General features: G+C 41.7%; 2 protein-coding genes across 4 annotated transcripts in view; both read right to left on the bottom strand.

Annotated features, from left to right (window-relative positions):
- Positions 1–8,932, bottom strand: part of LOC115172482 (transmembrane protein KIAA1109 homolog) — a 133,235-nt gene extending 124,303 nt beyond the window's left edge. For both annotated transcript variants that reach the window (XM_029729954.1, XM_029729964.1), the window contains exon 1: positions 8,713–8,932. The gene's annotated coding sequence lies outside the window, so the exon portion shown is untranslated. The remainder of the gene's footprint in view (positions 1–8,712) is intronic.
- Positions 8,933–10,778: 1,846 nt separating this feature from the next.
- On the bottom strand, positions 10,779–17,567 carry LOC115172480 (guanine nucleotide exchange C9orf72). 2 transcript variants are annotated; one of them, XM_029729953.1, is made up of 10 exons: positions 17,139–17,567; positions 15,144–15,708; positions 14,912–15,007; positions 14,351–14,415; positions 13,341–13,413; positions 12,942–13,058; positions 12,408–12,640; positions 12,162–12,219; positions 11,960–12,069; positions 10,779–11,841 (listed from the first exon to the last, which is right to left on the bottom strand). In XM_029729953.1, exons 2-10 carry the CDS (start codon positions 15,585–15,587, stop codon positions 11,655–11,657), a joined length of 1,383 nt encoding a protein of 460 aa, XP_029585813.1. In that variant the 5' UTR covers positions 15,588–15,708; positions 17,139–17,567; the 3' UTR covers positions 10,779–11,654. The 2 variants fall into 2 exon arrangements, with proteins under 2 accessions (XP_029585813.1, XP_029585812.1); XM_029729952.1 differs by having other exon boundaries at positions 17,461–17,567.
- Positions 17,568–19,531: the final 1,964 nt, after the last annotated feature.

The raw sequence follows: 19,531 nt of genomic DNA, 5'->3' as shown, positions 1-19,531 counted from the left end.
TTCTCTAAAATTATGTTGGAGGCGGCTTATGGTAGAGAAATGAACATCTGATTATGTGGCAACAGCTCTGTTGGACATTCCTGCAGTTAGCTTGCAAATTGCACGCTCCCTCAGCTTGAGACACTTGTGGCATCGTGTTGGGTGACAAAACTGCACTTTAAGAGTGGCCTTTTAATGTCCCCAGCACAAGGTGCACCTGTATAATTATCATGTTGTTTATTCAGCTCTTGATATGCCATACCTGTCAGGTGGATATATTATCTTGGCAAAGGAAAGATTTGTGCACAAAATTTGAGAGAAGCTTATTATTGTGAGTATGGAACATTTCTGGGATCTTCTTTTTCAAAACATGAAACCAACACTATACATGTTGGTTTATATTTTTATTTAGTATAGTTTTGATTGAATGGGGCCTAGTGTTTCTCAGGCAGGTCATGTGGAGTGAGGCAAGAGTTACACCTCTTACGTGTGTGTAATTAAGGCTGAATGCACAAGCATGGTGTGTGTGTGTGTGTGTGTAGTCCAGTTGTTAAGCAGTAAAATGAGAGGTCAGTACAGTGGTGAACACACACACACACACACACACAGAACCAGAGCGTAAATCCCTACCTAATCCACCTGAGTTTGCACTGTGTAGAATTTGTTTTATAAAAACAGGACATAGTGCGTGTATGCAAACTGAAGTGGGTCTAGGATGGCAGGTAAGATGGAGGTGATATGATCTTTGACTAGTCTCTCAAAGCACCTCATGATGACCGAAGTGAGTGCTACAGGGCGATAGTCATTTAGTTCAGTGATCTTTGCCTTCTTGGGTACAGGAACAATGGTGGCAATCTTGAAGCAGCTGGTCTGCGCATGCTCTGAGGACGCAGCTCGGGATGCCGTCTGGGCCAGCAGCCTTGCGAGGGTTAGCATGTTTAAATGTCTTACTCGCGTCGGCCACAGAGAAGGAGAGAGGGGGCCCGCAGACCTTGGTAGCAGGCCACTTCAGTGGCACTGTATTATCCTCAAAGCGGGCAAAGGTGTTTAGTTTGTCTGGAAGCAAGACATCGGTGTCCATGACGAGGCTGGTTTTCTTTTTGTAGTCTGCAACTGCCTGAAGACCCTGCCACATACGTCTTGTGTCTGAGCTGTTGAATTGCGACTCCACTTTCTCCCTATACCGACATTTTGCTTGTTTGATTGCCTTGTGGAGGGAATAACTACACTGTTTATATTCGGCCATATTCCCAGTCATCTTTTCATGGTTGAATGCAGTGGTTCGCGTGAATGCCACCATCCATCCACGGTTTCTGGTTTGGGTAGGTTTTAATAGTCACAGTGGGTACAACATCTCCAATGCACTTCTTATAAATTCACTCACCGAGTCAGCGTATAAATTGATGTTATTCTCTGAGGCTTCCCAGAACATTTCCCAGTCAGCGTGATCAAAACAATCTTGAAGCATGGATTCTGATTTGTCAGACCAGCGTTGAATGGTTCTAGTCACGGGTACCATCCTGTTTCAGTTTCTGCCTGTAGGACGGTAGGAGCAAAATGGAGTTGAGGTCAGACTTTGCCGAAGGGAGGGTGGGGGAGGGCCTTGTATGCATCGCAGAAGTTAGAGTAGCAGTGGTCCAGTGTATTGCCCGCAAGCGTGCTACAGTCAATATGCTGGTAGAATTTAGGTAGCCTTATTCTCAAATTAGCTTTGTTAAAATCCCCAGCTACAATAAATGCCGCCTCAGGATATATGGTTTCCAGTTTACATAGAGCCCAGCGAAGTTCCTTGAGGGCTGTTGTGGTATCTGCTTGTGGAGGGGGGGGGGGGGTATACACGGCTGTGACAATAATCAAAGAGAATTATCTTGGGAGATAATGTGGTCGGCATTTGATTGTAAAGAATTCTAGGTCAGGTGAACACCCCCGCCCTTCTTCCCAGAGAGATGTTTATTTCTGTGTGACGCATGAAGAAACCCGGTGGCTGTACCAAGTCTGACAACATATCCCGAGAGAGCCATGTTTCCACGAAACAGAGAATGTTACAAATCTCTGATGTCTCTCTGGAAGGCAACCCTTGCCCTAATTTCATCCACCTTACTGTCTAGAGACCGGACATCGGCGAGTAATATACTCGGAAGCCTGACCAGGAGGTCGCTCCGTCTACCTCTTCTGCAGCGACGTTGTTTTGGGTCGGCCTCCGGTATTAGATCTAATGTCCTGGGTGGTGGTCTGAATGAAGGATCCGCTTCGGGAAAGTCGTATTCCTGGTCGTAATGTTAATATCCAATAGTTCTTTCCGGCTGTATGTAAAAATACTTAAGATTTTCTGGGCTAACAAATTAAGAAATAATACATTAAAAAAAACTAAATAGTGCATAGTTTCCTAGACTCGAAGAGAGGCGACCATCTCTGTCGGCGCCATCTTGCCAACCTCTCACATGTAGCGTAATATACAGTTGAAGTCGGAAGTTTACATATACCTTAGCCAACTACATTTAAACTCAGTTTTAAATAATTCCTGACATTTAATCCTGGTACAAATTCCCTGTCTTAGGTCATTTAGGATCACCACTTTATTTTAAGAATGTGAAATGTCAGAATAATATTACAGAGAATGATTTATTTCAGCTTTTATTTCTTTCATCACATTCCCAGTGGGTCAGGAGTTTCCATACACTCAATTAGTACTTGGTAGCATTGCCTTTAAATTGTTTAACTTGGGTCAAACGTTTCAGGTTGCCTTCCACAAGCTTCCCACAATAAGTTGGGTGAATTTTGGCCCATTCCTCCTGACAGAGCTAGTGCAACTGAGTCAGGTTTGTAGGCCTCCTTGCTCCCACAGGCTTTCTCAGTTCTGCCCACAGATTTTCTATAGGATTGAGGTCAGGGTTTTGTGATGGCCACTCCAATATTGAGGTCGACCGATTAAATCGGAATGGCCGATTAATTAGGGCGGATTTCAAATTTTCATAACAATAACACCTTTATTTAACTAGGCAAGTCAGTTAAGAACACATTCTTATTTTCAAAGACGGCCTAGGAACGGTGGGTTAACTGCCTTGTTCAGGGGCAGAACGACAGATTTTTACCTTGTCAGCTCGGGGATTCAATCTTGCAACCGTATGGTTAACAAGTCCAACGCTCTAACCACCTGCTTTACATTGCACTCCACGAGGAGCCTGCCTGTTACGCGAATGCAGTAAAAAGCCAAGGTAAGTTGCTAGCTAGCATTAAACTTATCTTATAAAAACAATCAATCAATCATAATCACTAGTTAACTACACATGGTTGATGATATTACTAGTTTATCTAGCCTGTCCTGTGTTGCATATAATCGATGCGGTGCGCATTCGCGAAAAAGGACTGTCATTGCTCCAACGTGTACCTAACCATAAACATCAATGTCTTTCTTAAAATCAATACACAAGTATATATTTTTAAACCTGCATATTTAGTTAATATTGCCTGCTAACATGAATTTCTTTTAACTAGGGAAAACGTGTCACCTCTTGCAACAGAGTCAGAGCAGTTTGGGCCGCCTGGCTCGTTGCGAACTAATTTGCCAGAATTTTATGTAATTATGACATAATATTGAAGGTTGTGCAATGTAACAGGAATATTTAGACTTAGGGATGCCACACGTTAGATAAAATACGGAACAGTTCCGTATTTCACTGAAAAAAAAAGTTTTGTTTTTGAGATGATAGTTTCCGGATTCGACCATATTAATGACCTAAGGCTCGTATTTCTGTGTGTTATTATATTATAATTTAGTCTATGATTTGATAGAGCAGTCTGACTGAGCGGTCTGACTAATGAGCAGTCTGACTAATGCTCGTAAGCATTAATTCAAACAGCACTTTCGTGAGTTTTGCCAGCAGCTCTTCGCAATGCTTCAAGCATTGCGCTGTTTATGACTTCAAGCCTATCAACTCCCAAGATTAGGCTGGTGTAACCGATGTGAAATGGCTAGCTAGTTAGCGGGGTGCGCGCTAATAGCGTTTCAAACGTCACTCGCTCTGAGACTTGGAGTAGTTGTTCCCCTTGCTCTGCATGGGTAACGCTGCTTCGAGGGTGGCTGTTGTCGATGTGTTCCTGGTTCAAGCCCAGGTAGGGGCGAGGAGAGGGCCGGAAGCTATACTGTTACACTGGCAATACTAAAGTGCCTATAAGAACATCCAATAGTCAAAAGTATATGATATACAAATCGTATAGAGAGAAATAGTCCTAGAATTCCTATAATAACTACAACCTAAAACTTCTTACCTGGGAATATTGAAGACTCATGTTAAAAGGAACCACCAGCTTTCATATGTTCTCATGTTCTGAGCAAGGAACTTAAAAGTTTGCTTTTTTAAATGGCACATATTGCACTTTTACTTTCTTCTCCAACACTTTGTTTTTGCATTATTTAAACCAAATTGAACACGTTTCATTATTTATTTGAGGCTAAATTGATTTTATTGACGTATTATATTAAGTTAAAATAAGTGTTCATTCAGTATTGTTGTAATTGTCATTATTACAAATAAAAATACACGGGAAAAAAAAATCTACAATTAAATCGGCCGATTAATCGGCATCAGCTTTTTTGGTCCTCCAATAATCGGTATTGGCATTGAAAAATCATAATCGGTCAACCTCTCTCCAATACCTTGACTTTGTTGTCCGTAAGCCATTTTGCCACAACTTTGGAAGTATGCTTGGGGTCATTGTCCATTTGGAAGACCCATTTGTGACCAAGCTTTAACTTCCTGACTGATGTCTTCAGATGTTGCTTCAATATATCCACATCCTTCTCCTTCCACATGACGCAATCTCTTTTGTGAAGTGCACCAGTCCCTCCTGCAGCAAAGCACCCCCACAACATGATGCTGCCACCCCCGTGCTTCACAGTTGGGATGGTGTTCTTCGGCTTGCAAGCCTCCCCCTTTTTCCTCCAAACATAACGATGGTCATTATGGCCAAACATTTTTGTTTCATCAGACCAGAGGACATTTCTCCAAAAAGTACAATCCTTGTCCCCATGTGCAGTTGCAAACCGTAGTCTGGCATTTTTATGGCCGTTTTGGAGCAGTGGCTTCTTCCTTGCTGAGTGGCCTTTCAGGTTATGTCGATATAGGACTCGTTTACCTGTGGATATAGATACTTTTGTACCTGTTTCCTCCAGCATCTTCACAAGGTCCTTTGCTGTTGCTCTGGGATTGATTTGCACTTTTCACAACAAAGTACGTTCTAGAGGTCGACCAATTAATCGGAATGGCCAATTAATTAGGGCCAATTTCAAGTTTACATAACAATCGGTAATCTGCATTTTTGGACACCGATCATGGCCGATTACATTGCACTCCACAAGGAGACTGCGTGGCAGGCTGACTACCTGTTATGCGGGTGCAGCAAGGAGCCAAGGTAAGGTGCTAGCTAGCATTAAACTTATCTTAGAAAAAACAATCAATCTTAATATAATCACTAGTTAAACTAGTAATATCATCAACCATGTGTAGTTATCTAGCTTGTCCTGCGTTGCATATAATCGATGCAGTGCCTGTTAGTTTATCATTGATTCACACCCTCCTTCGCCAAACGGGTGATTTAACAAGCGCATTCGATGAAAAAACACTGTCGTTGCACCAATGTGTACCTAACCATAAACATCAACGCCTTTCTTAAATTCAATACACAAGTATATATTTTTAAACCTGCATATTTAGTTAATATTGCCTGCTAACATTAATTTTTTTTAACTAGGGAAATTGTGTCACTTCTCTTGCGTTCATTGCATGCAGAGTCAGGGTATATGCAACAGTTTGGGCCGCCTGGCTCGTTGCGAACTCATTTGCCTGAATTTTACGTAATTATGACATAACATTGAAGGTTGTACAATGTAACAGCAATATTGAGACTTATGGATGCCACCCGTTATAGATAAAATACGGAACAGTTCCATATTTCACTGAAGGAATAAACGTCTTGTTTTCGAAATGACCATTTTGAAGCATTCATTCAAACAGCACATTACTGCGTTTGCCAGCAGCTCTTCGCAATGCTTTTTTGACTTCAAGCCTATCAACTCCCGAGATTAGGCTGGCAATACTAAAGTACCTATTAGAACATCCAATAGTCAATGGTATATATATATATATATATAAAATACAAATGGTATAGAGAGAAATAGTCCTATAATAACTACAACCTAAAACTTCTTACCTGGGAATATTGAAGACTCATGTTAAAAGGAACCACCAGCTTTCAGATGTTCTGAGCAAGGAACTTAAACGTTAGCTTTTTTACATGGCGCATATTGCACTTTTACTTTCTTCTCCAACACTTTGTTTTTGCATTATTTAAACCAAAAATTGAACACGTTTCATTATTTATTTGAGACTAAATTGATTTTATTGATGTATTATATTAAGTTAAAATAAGTGTTCATTGTTCATTCAGTATTGTTGTAATTGTCATTATTACTAATATATATATATATATATATAAAAATTAAAAATCAGCAGATTAATCGGTATCAGCTTTTCTGGTCCTCCAATAATCGGTATCGGCGTTGAAAAATCAAAATCGGTCGACTTCTAGTACGTTCATCTCTAGGAGACAGAACGTGTCTCATTCCTAAGCAGTATGACGGCTGCATGGTCCCATGGTGTTTATACCTGCGTACTATTGTTTATACAGATGAACATTGTACCTTCAGGTGTTTGGAAATTGCTACCAAGGATGAACCAGACTTGTGGAGGTCTACAATTTTTTTCTGAGGTCTTGGCCGATTTCTTTTGAATTTACCATGATGTCAAGCAGAGGCACTGAGTTTGAAGGTAGGTCTTGAAATACATCCACAGGTACACCTTCAATTGACTCAAATGATGTCAATTAGCCTATCAGAAGCTTCTAAAACCATGACATCATTTTCTGGAATTTTTCAAGCTGTTTAAAGGCACAGTCAACTTAGTGTATGTAAACTTCTGACCCACTGGAATTGTGATAGTGAATTATAAGTGAAATAATCTGTCTGTAAAAATTGTTGGAAAAATTACTTGTGTCATGAACAAAGTGGATGTCCTAACCGACTTGCCAAAACTAGTTTGCTAACAAGACATTTGTGGAGCGGTTGAAAAACAAGTTAATGACTCCAACCTAAGTGTATGTAAACTTCCGACTTCAAATGTAATATTAACTCCTGCAGAATTATACAGTTCTCGCAGTGAAATTAAACAAATGTTAATTTTGTCTCGGGAACACGAGTGGAGAAATATGATTCCTTTCAGCATCTCTTGAGAAAATGTGAATGGGAGTTTAATGTGTTCTTTGACACTTATGCAGGCAGACAGTATTTCAACCTTGACTTTGAATTGTTCCAGTCTTGTGTTGGATAGTCAAAGCCAGCTAGCTAACATAGCATCCCTCTGTTTGAGCATGGTGTTTGAGTAGACTAAACTAGCTAGCTGCATTTTCTAGCTAAGTAAGTGGAAGTAAAACAAATAGATGAAATATAGCTCTCTCGGTTCTCCATTTTTGAAGAAATTAATTAGTTAACTGTTAAACTATTGTATTTTTCTCCCTGAGTCAACTACTCAACACATTGTATGCACTGTGCAGTGCTAGCTAGCTGTAGCTTGTGCTTTCAGTAGTAGATTACGTATCTGAGTCTTTGATTCGGTGGTCATCATGTCAGTTCATGCTGCAAGAGCTCTGATAGGTTGGAGGACATCCTCCGGAAGTTGTTATAATCCTCCGGAAGTTGTTATAATTACTGTGTAGCGGAAGATGGTGAGAATCACGAGCCTCCTAGGTTTAGTATTCAAGTCAATGTACCCAGAGGAGGACACAAGCTAGCTGTCTTCCGGCTACACCATGGTGCTATCCTACAAAGTGCTGTTGAGACTACTGTAGACATTCATTGCAAATCTGTGTGTTTTGATAAATTATTTGGTGACGTGAATATATTTAGTATAGTTTTATCTAAAAGGCTAGCTTTAATGTTTTACTATTTTTATGAAATTCACTGAGGAGCATGGTCCTCCCCTTCCTCCTCTAAAGAGCCTCTACTGCTTAAATCTTTCAAGGCAGGCTCAAACATGTTGCAATGGTAAATTGGATGTTTGACAACAGCATAAGTGAAGCAACCATAACAAATAGGTTTGTCAAGTCAGATGAAATATACTTGACTACATAATTCTGACGGTCATAAATGGGAGTATTTCTGTTTGTAAGTTAGCTAGCTGGCTAGCTAAGAGGCAAGAGTGAACGACCTTGCACTCTCACTTCCATCACAATTTTCATGATTGCAATGAATACTGGCTGCTGTGCACATCCATGTTTGGGGGGGGATCGATCGTATTCAACGACCAGTTAGTCAGTTAGCAAATTAGCTAGTAACGTTAGCTAGCTAGGTTTGTTTGCTCTGTGGGCACGAGCGCCAGTTTATACACTCGTCGGCTAACAATTTATTTGAGATTTGGGGAATTCTGAGGTCATTAATGTATCGACAAGTTATGAACAAAACACATGAATAGGGTCATTTCAAGTAAACCGACAGACACTTGCAACGCCTTGTCTGCCTTGCAGCATCTTTGACAGCCACGGTTCCCCAAAGCTTCAGGTAAGCAAGCTAATGACGTTTGCTATCTAGACTAGTTAGCATGTTACAACAGCCAGGCCGCACCCAACGACTTGGTCTTTCTCCGTATAGAAAGTCTAAGGGCAAAAACAGATAACACAAACCTTGATATATGTTGTATGACATTCGATTTCATTTTGCTCCAATTGTTCGGCAGTTCTATCCTTTTGTTCTTTTAGACATCCTTAGCGGCTCTCCAGAATATTTACATGGCATCTAGCCAGAGATATTACAGAAAGGAGGAGATAGGAATCCAATTGGGAAATGGATGAACGTATAACGCCCCACCCAGCAGACTATCGACTAATCGCGGTCACGTTGTTATGATCCGTCACGCAGATGCTAAGCAATCCCTTCTCAAAGTCACAGTGAGTCGAGAAACGTGCTTATTTTACTGAAAAGTACGCAATTGTACAATACCAATGCTATACAATCTTACATACTGCACGTTACTTATCTCACATCTTGGATAATATTTGTAATGTTGTACTTCTTGTTAACGAAATTCATGCTACGGTTGGGTTTTTGAGTAAGCGCCCAATTGACTCCCACTCCTTGAAGGAGAGCACTCCATGTCCCAGAATCGCCCAGAATGCACCGCACGGCCCATTGACGTAGCATGGGCAAATTACACAATGGGCGCTAATTTAGATTCCATTAGAGTTTTCCATCTCCTCAAAAGTATCTCTGATCGAGCCAGTTTACTGTTTTTCCTGTCGCAAACACCACATGCAAAGTTCGACCAATGGGTAAATGGTGGTCGATGAATCAACCAATTAATACAAAGGATTTTGTACATCCTACTTGAAGATAGGCATTTATTTCAGCGTATCAACTGTAATGTTGTATTATTACGCGTGAGCGCTACCTAATGCATTGGTTGTCTTTGTTTTTCGTAACGGGTCGCCAAACAACCTGTGGGAACTCCTTCCTATTCACGCATGTGATTGAGCTGCTTAATATCAAAGATGTTTACTGGCCTGCCTTTTGGCCGGACCTAGCAATCTGCCTATAGCAAGGTCCAGATAGGTATGTCCAGCCTGCTGGCCAGATAGCAAGGTTCGGCCGTCCAGAAAGCAAGGTTTGGTCGGCCAAATAGCTAAGTCAGACCTAGCTATCTGGCTGGCCAGCTGGACTTAGCTATATGGCCGGACCTAGCTTTTTTTAATTTAACTAGGCAAGTCAGTTAAGAACAAATTCTTATTTACAATGACAGCCTAGCTATCTGGCCGGCCGGACCTATCTGGATCTAGCTGTCTGGCATTTGAGCTATAGACCAACTCCAGATGGCGTAGTAGCCCACTCCACCAGGGTTATGGTCTATACATGGGTGCTGTTCAGATGGAGCTCCCTGGACTCTGTGTGTTGTTGCAAGTTGGTCAACACCCATGACTTTCATGAGGTACTACAGACCTAATGTTATGTCCACACCATCAGTGGGGTCTGGGGTTCTGAGCATGGCACGCTCTCAACCCAGAAAAGTGAGCATGCCGAGAACCTTGTACATACTTATCAACCGTCAGTGAAATGGATGTTCTATACAGAGGCCTTCCACTCATGGTGAAGCATCATGTTTTAAGTTCAAGCTTTCAGCTTGCATGAGTATATGGTTGTATACCACAGTTGAAATTCTGTTACCCTGTTAGGGACTCATCTGGACTAAGTTAAATGGTGAGTTTTCCCACTCTGTTGTCCGAACGACCTCTTTGGTACAGCCTCTCCTATAGGCTGTTTGGCAACCTTTTACGAAAATGAAAGAGAACGTTGGATTACCTTGGTCCTCTGAGTAAGGTAACTGGTCGCCAAGTTTTCATGGCGTTCCTCCACCTCTATACTTCAATTGGAGTAATAGACAATGTCACACCACACCACCTTTTTATAGTGACAGGTCATGTGGGTACAGTAAAGGTGTGGCGTGGCTGTATACATCTTTATCTCAATCACATTGCATGACGGGAAGGAGTTCACATAACTTGTTTGGCGACCCGTTACTCTACTCAGAGAACCAAGGTAATCCAACGTTCTCTTTCATTTTCGTAAAAGGTTGCCAAACAGCCTATGGGAGAGGCTGTACCAAAGAGGTCGTTTGGACAACAGAGTGGGAAATTTCAAGGCACATTCTGGAAGACTGTAGTAAATGTGTGTAAACTAATAGTAAATATACATACCATTTTGTATTGACAAATGTTTATCATCATGGATGCATTGACAAATGTTAGAGAATAACGCTGCATCAGCATGAAGGCCAGTAGGGTTAATAACATTATGGTTTCACTAGCATATACCATTATCCACCTCATCTACCAAATGAAAGGTAGTGAGAAAATACTGTAAGTTAAGGCCACTGTGAGATGAGTCAAAGTTGACACATGATAAAGCCTTACACACATTACGATACATTTAGCATCATGTCAAACAGTAATTATGATGACAAAATAATGTCAAGACATGATACCGATATGATATGGCCTGGTATATCACATTATACCTCAAATAAGGTACGCTAATGATTAACTCTATACACATCATGATGTACATGTCAAACTTACTTAAACAAACCGGTCTCTAGTCAACAAATCAGCATGAATGCTCAGACATACAGTGCATACTGCAAAAGGGCAATACATGGTTCATAACCTGGACATGGCTGTTGTGGTCATTCAGTCAACAGATAGAGGAAGTCCAGATTGTTGTACAATCAGTGTGCTATTATTGATATCCAAACATTTAAGTTTCACAAATAAAGTGGAGTCCCAACACAGACATGGAAGACTCTAGACTCATGCTTTGAATAAAACAATGAAGATTAGCAATAAAGGACAGCAGCACAAATCCAACTAAAGAAGTTTTGGGACTTTAAATGGACATCTGAAATTTCAATATTATGGTTGGCATACTGTATTTCTTTTTTACATTTTAACACTTCAACACTCTTTAGTGGACAAAACATGTCACCTAGTAAAGGCAGCTTTTGGACAAGTCATGTCAATTTCTTTCCCATTTCTTAAAAGGTGATAAAAATATATCATGAGGATGAGAGTAAGAGTCAAAAGCTCATGAGCACATCTCCCTCATGTACACTGGTGTAGAATTGCTTCCCAAATACAAAGGAGTGCAGTCCAGCCCTCTGCTTTTCAGCCAACGCCATGATGATATTCAGGTCGCCTTCCACCATCAGGTCGAGGTCTGTCTTCAAGCTGCGCAAGGAGCGGAAAGGCTTCTTTCCCTTTTGCCTGTGGGTGGGGAATTCAAACCGTTATCCAACGTTGTACTACATGGTGTGCTGGTGTGCTGTGGCAAAAGTCATATCAAAACCAATTACATCTGCTTCCATAGTGAGAGGTAACTCACGTCTCATCTTCGATGTATTTGAGTAGTGAGAGCGCCTTCCTGTGAAGGATCAGCAAGAACTGGGCCAAGTAAGTACTTCGCAGATTGAGACCTGGCTTCAGCATGAACACCTGGGAACAAACAGGATTAACTATTACAGTTGGCCCTGATAAGCCATTAACGGCTGACAAATATTGTTGCTTACTTTGTGCCGGTGTCTTACCTCATCTATAAATGACTTTACCAGGGTGTCTTCATGCATAACGTCCTGAAATACATGTCTGAGAAAGAGTGGCGCTTTTAGTGGTCATAAAAAAACAGAATAACATCCATTTCTTTCATTAATGTAAATGTAAACAAGACAAATTTGATACATTTCAAATAAATCAAGCAATGCGTTAGGCAGCAGAATAAACATAGCCAATTCCAATCTAATTGGAAGAACAGAACAGGAGAGAAGAGAGCATACAGGTCGGGGGTGAAGGACTCGGTGTGGATGCCGGTGTCAGTGTCGACGTCCTCTTCACTGGCCACCTTCCAGAGCACGCTGAGCTCTGAGCGCATGTAGCGCCGCTGAATGTATGTGTGCTCGTGGCAGGGCGGCATCTGCTTCACCGTGTTGATGTCCACGTCGATGTGCGTAGTCGGGTAGGGCGAGTACAGCACCTGGCGGAAGGGTAAGACAAAACTGCCCATGGAGTCCTGGGTGGGAGAAAGGAGTGGGAGAGTAATGAGGAGGGGGATCACAATGCCATAGTGGCAGTCTGTTGTAAAGGTATGAGCTTTTGTTCATTTTTTGAGGCCTTGGTTTGAATAAAGACTATTCATTTGCATTACATTTACATGCACTTACAATGGGATAATATCAATGTGAGTAAAACAAGGCTTTAATGTATCTCATTGAACCAAAGCTCATTATTAGTTTATTATTTGAAACAGGTGTGTTAGTGCTGGGCTGGCACACCCAGTAGGAAAACTAATTTAGAGAGGCGTGGTGGGGTACCTTGAGGAGGCCTTGTACAAACAGTCCTGTATCATACTTGAAAGTAGAGTCAGCTTTACAGAACCGAGAGCACTTCCTCTCAGCAGGGGTGAGGAAGAGGCACAGCGTGCGCACTATCTAGAGCGCAAGAAAACATATGAATATCAACCTGGAATACCTCTCAACAACATCCGCATTTCTGAGAGGGAGAGAGGATTTGGAGGTGTGTGTGTGTGAACCAGTATTGTGGGATTTTGTATGCTGTAATATTTTAGATACACAATAACATAAGCAGACACGTCTGTGTGTAGAACATTTATGTTGATACAGCTAGTGTGTGGATGAGTGTGAATACATATGCTGATACATCAGCCAGTGTATGCATGTGCTTAGCACAGAGTATTGGCAGCCTGTCAGTACCTTGTTGACTTTGTCTGGGTTGCTTCCGACCACCATGGAGCAGCCACAGGTTTGGAGATGAGAAGTGATTGCCCTGAGAGACGGAGGCAAATTTCATTTGGAGTATTATTTATTAATGACAAAGATGGTCACTTGATATTAATTTAGTATAATGAGAACATGAGCAGTAATGAAATGTGTCTGTGTGTGTGTGTGTGTGTGTGTGTGGGCTTGTATTACTATCCTTGTGGGTACCAGAAATCCCCAAAAGTCTGGGGACATTTCCCAGATCCTCACAAATACAAAGGCTAATTTAGGTTTGGGGGTTAGGTTTAGGGTTACATTTGGGTTAGGGGGTTTAGGGGTTAAGGATTTTGAATGGAAAAAAATGTTAGGTCCCCACAAGGATAGTAAAAGATTTGCTGTGTGTGTCTGTCATTCAATATCGGTCTCTAAATATCCAAATGAGAGGATTAATCAAATAAATCTCATGACACAAAAGTGTTTCCTGACTACTGCAAGAACACTCAAAAGCTGAGTAAATAAATTGTGACTTGCAGTGCATTTGTCATCTCCACAGGCAGCTAAGATAATTGTTTCTACAGACAGTGTCAGGGGTGCATAACTGCACTCCACTGATAACTACGACCTAATCACAAATATAGTGTGCAAGGTAAGCAATATGTACCCATTGGACCAACCCAGCTTGGACAAAAAAGGAGAGGAATGGTGCAAAACTGAGGGAGAGTGAAACATTCTTCAACCCTGTGACTATCCCAGAAAATAAAACCACAGGAGCACTCAAAGTTGTTTCTTGATAGTGGGCAAGTGAGATTACTCATCAGTCTTGATAGTGGGCAGGCAAGATTACTCATCATTTTTGGTTAAATACGGTGAAAGAATGGTTTTGGCCTCTGCAAAAATACTAGGTAGACAACTCGCAAGCAGATGCTTCCAATTTTCATAATTACATTTCTATACCAGGTAGGCCTACGACTGAATCCCAGACAAAGTTTCCTAAAAGTGTTTACTTGTGCAGGAAATCTTCATGACAGCTGTCTCCGATGTCATCGTCATTTAGGATGGTGTCCTTGATCTAACACGGGAACAAACACAGTTCTTGGTGAAATAATCATCAACACGAAGGACAAGATACTTCTTTCTTTTTTTACCTACTATAGCGAGACATACAGAAAATTAAAGTGGAATAGTGAGTTAGCAATTTGTCTCATTGATGAACATCAAAATGTTAATTAAAGCTTCAGTCGAGCCTCAGTGGTTAGAACTTTGAGCTTTCTTTTTTCACATAGATGAATGATGTGGAGGCTTTGAAGTTTTAGTTTAATTTTCAACGTTATTTTGGGGGTGTGTAACGAAAGCCATGTGAGACTTAACAAATCAGTGAAACTAGTTCGATGTCATTCTTGGATGTAATAATGTGACAGTAGTAATAGTCTCCTTCTCGTGGACGTAACTGTTTTAGAAAAGTTCCTACATAAATGGGTATGCAGAGTTCTACTGTAGTATTTGCAAAGTACTGTTTTGCATGATGAAAGTGTTGCCCAATGTGCATGATTGCTTCAGGTACTCACGTCTATGTCCTCTGGGACACTGTGTGTCTTCATGGATGACAGCAGCTCCATGACGGGGACAATCTCTGATGACAGCACAGAAATTATGTTGTAGCCCTGTACGTCAATGACAAAAAAAGGCATGGCAGGCTTCATGATTCAGGTGTTAGTGCTGACTTACTTGATTTGAACCATTTCGCTCTTTGGGGATCATTCACGTGCTGGGACAGAACAAGAACATTTGAATACTTACCTTCTGCATCCAGATGCGTCCCTTGCGGATTATGTGTTTGAGCCTCTCCACACAGACCATGTGCAAGGGCAGGTAGAAGGCCAGCTCTGTCTGCGGCAGGATGATGGACAGGGCACAGGTGTTCTTGTCACCCTTCAGCTCGCCATCGAAGATGAGCGAGATGATGATGACACCCTTCTCGGCTAGGACGAAGAACTTGACGTCCACGGCGCCGCACTCTGCGCTGCGCAGAATCTCCCCGTTCAGTGTGTGATTGGCCAGGAAGGTGACTTCGCCATCGCTCAGCAACAGTGGTTGCTCGCACCTGGGAGCCCAGATGTGACACACCCGCGGCCCCAGGATGTTGTCCCAGTAGGCAAAGGTGGCAGCGAAGATAGGGCATTCTCCTTCAACAGTCACCTCTGTCTTAGCCACTGTGGGCGACTGAGGTGGGCCTGAAGACATGTTACTGTAACTATTTACTGTTCCTGGGAGGGGGGGTCAAGAAGAAGACTAGACAGGTGGAACATAGTGTGACCAGGCCTAAGCCTGGTTGGTAGAATTATGCAGCTCTTTATTGTTCAACCTGTGTTATAGGAAGATAAAATAAACATTAGAATACAGTATCACCTATAATACTGCACTCTAGCACCTTCACAAATACAAATCACCATCAAAAAACAACACTGTTTTGAAATCTATTTTGACGGTTTAGTTTACTGTCTACAGCATTCAAGGTTCATGTTTTTCAGGGGTTTAATAAATGTGAAACATAAAAAGACGAACTACACATCCTGACATGCCGCATGTCTGAATACATTCTTCTTCTATGAGGTTTAACAGCAGTTGGCTTCCAATACATGTTGCATTACCGCAACCTACTAGACTGGAGTAGAACTCCCTTGTACTTCACTGAAGAAAAAAGAAATAAAACATACCATCTAACACTACACTCACTTAAATAAATACCATACTCCACTATTTAAATCTATTTAGTCCTACTTCAGGATGGGACACCACCACTCAACACACCCTGACTCGCACACACAAATACCTCTCTGCAGCTGCCACCACAACCTCTATTTTCTGCGACATACATTCCATCCTTGCAGTACAGTTGATAACCATTGCTATAAATGGCAAAAATCAAATCTTACTGAAGCAAATATCACTTGTTGGTGCATCCCTCTGTACTGGTACAGATAGACTACTCACACCACTCCTCTCGGTATCCCTCTCCCTTGACCCATCTTCATCTACCTTCTTCACTGCCTCAGCATATGACAACGTCCGCATTACACTAACCTTGGAAAGCTCAACCTGCCTCTCTCGCACGGGACATTTCTGATCCCCAGCCCCATGGGCACCCCTACAATTAACACAGACCACTATTTTCCCCCAATGATACACGTTCCTTTGTCTCATGCCCTTCTGCACACTTCTCACACCTAGGAAAATGCCTCCTACACACTGCTGCCACATGCCCATAAGCTTGACACCTGTAACAACAATCTATTCGGCACAAAACTCGTACAGGATAAGTTATACCCCAACATCACTTTGTTGGGCAAACAATGACTTTTCTGTTTCACTGTCCGCGCCACCCTGTCTTCGTCGCACCAAACGACGAGCATCACACACACCGGGAATCTTCCCCTTCAGTTGGTCAGTAATCACTCCTTTCAATGGCGCCCTTTTCTTGAGAGCAAAACAATTCACATCTCTTGCCCCCATTCGTTCAACATGGAGCGCCTGGTCCCTCTGACCAGCAAAAACACAAACAATTATCACAAGACCACTTCTGGTTACCCTCACCGATTCCACAGCACCCATGTCGGTTTTCACCCACCCTGAAACCACAAATGGATCAGCCAAAAGGCAAGAGTCAACTTTTTCCAAAAATGTCACTCCTACTGTCAGACTCATCTTTATCCCGACCCTCGGTGAAAGCCTCGGGCTCCGAGAACTTCACCACACCCTCATTCATTTACATTTCTCCTCCTGTCTTCAACTCACCCTGCTTACACTTTCTACCATTATTTTTTAACCAACTCAAGCTCACTCTCTTATCCCTCTCGCTCTTAGACATTCTCTGCATCCTCCTTTCCCTCCATTCCACCTCAGTATTCCAAGTATACGTCTCCTTGCGATAATACTACACTTCTCCTGATAAACATCTTCTTCTTCTTCTTGTCTTGTCAAGGACGCCATTTAACCGGCTGCCACAATCAGCATGAACCCCTCGGGATGTAGAGCTCAACAGTGCATCCCACTTGTAGTCATTTCGTCTGAATACATGTTCAATTATATCTACATTTGAAAGAGAGGAGTTACTCACCAAAGTCTCATCGTATTTCAATTGTAGGTCCCATGGAGAGCCACAGAAGGTTTAGCGTTGAAAAAACAACATAATAATCACTTCCTCGTTTGTCAACATCACGTAATTTGCAGTGAGGGCACACCGCCCTCTGGCGAAATATTAAGGTATCTAAAAGAGATTATGTCATTTCCCCTGCAAAAAAATAATACAAATTAGGTGGTGATTCATATATCTTTCTGTTTATATTTACTTTTACTTGACTCTTGACTTGCACCTGCTTTACAAACAAACATCACTGCATGAGCAACAGGTATTTGGGTTGCATTGAGTGAGGCAGGGAGGATTTTTTGTTGTTGAAGGAAGGTCAATGAATTATGCCTCCAGTCAGGCCCATTTAAAATTAACTTTTTAATTCCCTTTCAGCCATGTAGGATAATCTTACCCTCACCAATCCATTAGGGGTGGAAATGTGCAACTGATCATATGTTTATATACGGTCTATGAACTGACCTTATATCACTGAGTGTCTAGGGTAGCAACTCATCCACTCCTCCTCCCAGGGCCTCTTTACCACCCTCTCCTTGTAACAAAGTACAGTACTCACTGTAGATCATCAACAATTTCTCTTCAAATTATTGGGATTGGATTACATCAAACAATATTGGATCATGGAATCCTTGGTTATGTTGTGAAATTGTCATATAAAAGTGTAAAAAGAGGCAGGCTGTGAAAATAAGCTGTTATAAGCACAAATCACATTAACAATTTTTTCTTCAAGTGATGATAGGCAATTTTACTCAGGCTTCTCAAGAGGGTTCAACTGCCATATTTCAAAGAAGAAACTGTGGGTGCTGGGCACAATAATAACCCAGAGCCCTTTTACTCTCATTCCAAATGAGGCACACACACAAGCATCTCTGTAATGGTTGGAAACAGAGAACTTCAAAGAATCCAGTCTCAGCTGGCTTAAATCCCTTTTTGACAGCTGCACTTTGACGCCATACTGGGAAAACTAACAAACCAATAAACTGTGGATTTTGGATAAGACTATCAGACTGACAGTGATCAGAGAAAGACACATAGCAGGCCATCTCTTAGGCATCATCTTGGGTTAGAGTATTTGTAAGACCAATAACAACACCCATGAATGGACAGATGATGAATGGTTGCATTTATTCTGTGCTTGTCACTATGTCTCAATTTGTTTACCATTGGGAAATGTATTCCATTGGTAGCCTGAGCCACTGATCCCAGCATCTGTCTGATTTAGCCAGGGGGGTCTCCCATCCAAACACCGACTAGGCCCAGCCCTGCTTTAGCTTCAGGCGAAAAGACAGGCAGGGTGGTATGTCTGCTGCAGTGGAGGCTGCTGAGGGGAGGACAGCTCATAATAATGCCTGGAAAGGAGAGAATGGAATGGCATCAAACACATCGAAATCATGTGTTTGATGTATTTGATACCATTTCACTTATTCCACTCCAGCCATTACCACGAGCCCGTCATCCTCAATTAAGGTGCTACCAACCTCCTGTGGTCTGCTGTTGTATTCAATAAAAACCTCATCCCACACAGAAAAACAATTTAATTGCTAACATTTGCCTAGGACTTGAGGTAATAGGAGTTAAACGCTAAAACTTTCCATTACTGATAACTGGTGCCTTACTTTTCCATTTAGTCAGTAATTGTTTTTCGCCCTCAAGGCCATGGTCATTCATTCTCACTAATTAGCCATGACCCCCTAAGCACCGCTATGACCTCTCCATCAGCTAAAGTGCTTGACTTCTGCCTCACTGCCTTGACCGTTGTCTGATATGCAACCACTAAACAAAATGAAGGAATAGCTGTTTTGTGTCTTCAAAATATACGCTAAGTTATAGGCCCTGGTATTGCAACCAAAATATACTTATTTCATAAAACTGAATACCTTTGTGTTTTAGCAACAGGAATCATGTATTGAAAAGGCTACACCAGCTCAAACAAGCATCAATAGAAAGGAACTATTTAAAGCACACTTTTAAGATAGATCTAAGGAGAATAAAAGACGGAATTAATCAGAACCTATCATCGTGCTTGTCTTCCTTTATGGTT

The sequence above is a fragment of the Salmo trutta genome, chromosome 33 (genome assembly GCF_901001165.1).
Source record: "Salmo trutta chromosome 33, fSalTru1.1, whole genome shotgun sequence".
Taxonomy (NCBI): domain Eukaryota; kingdom Metazoa; phylum Chordata; class Actinopteri; order Salmoniformes; family Salmonidae; genus Salmo; species Salmo trutta.
Note: the sequence above shows the minus strand (reverse complement) of the source record. Positions and strands in the feature narration are given on the sequence as shown.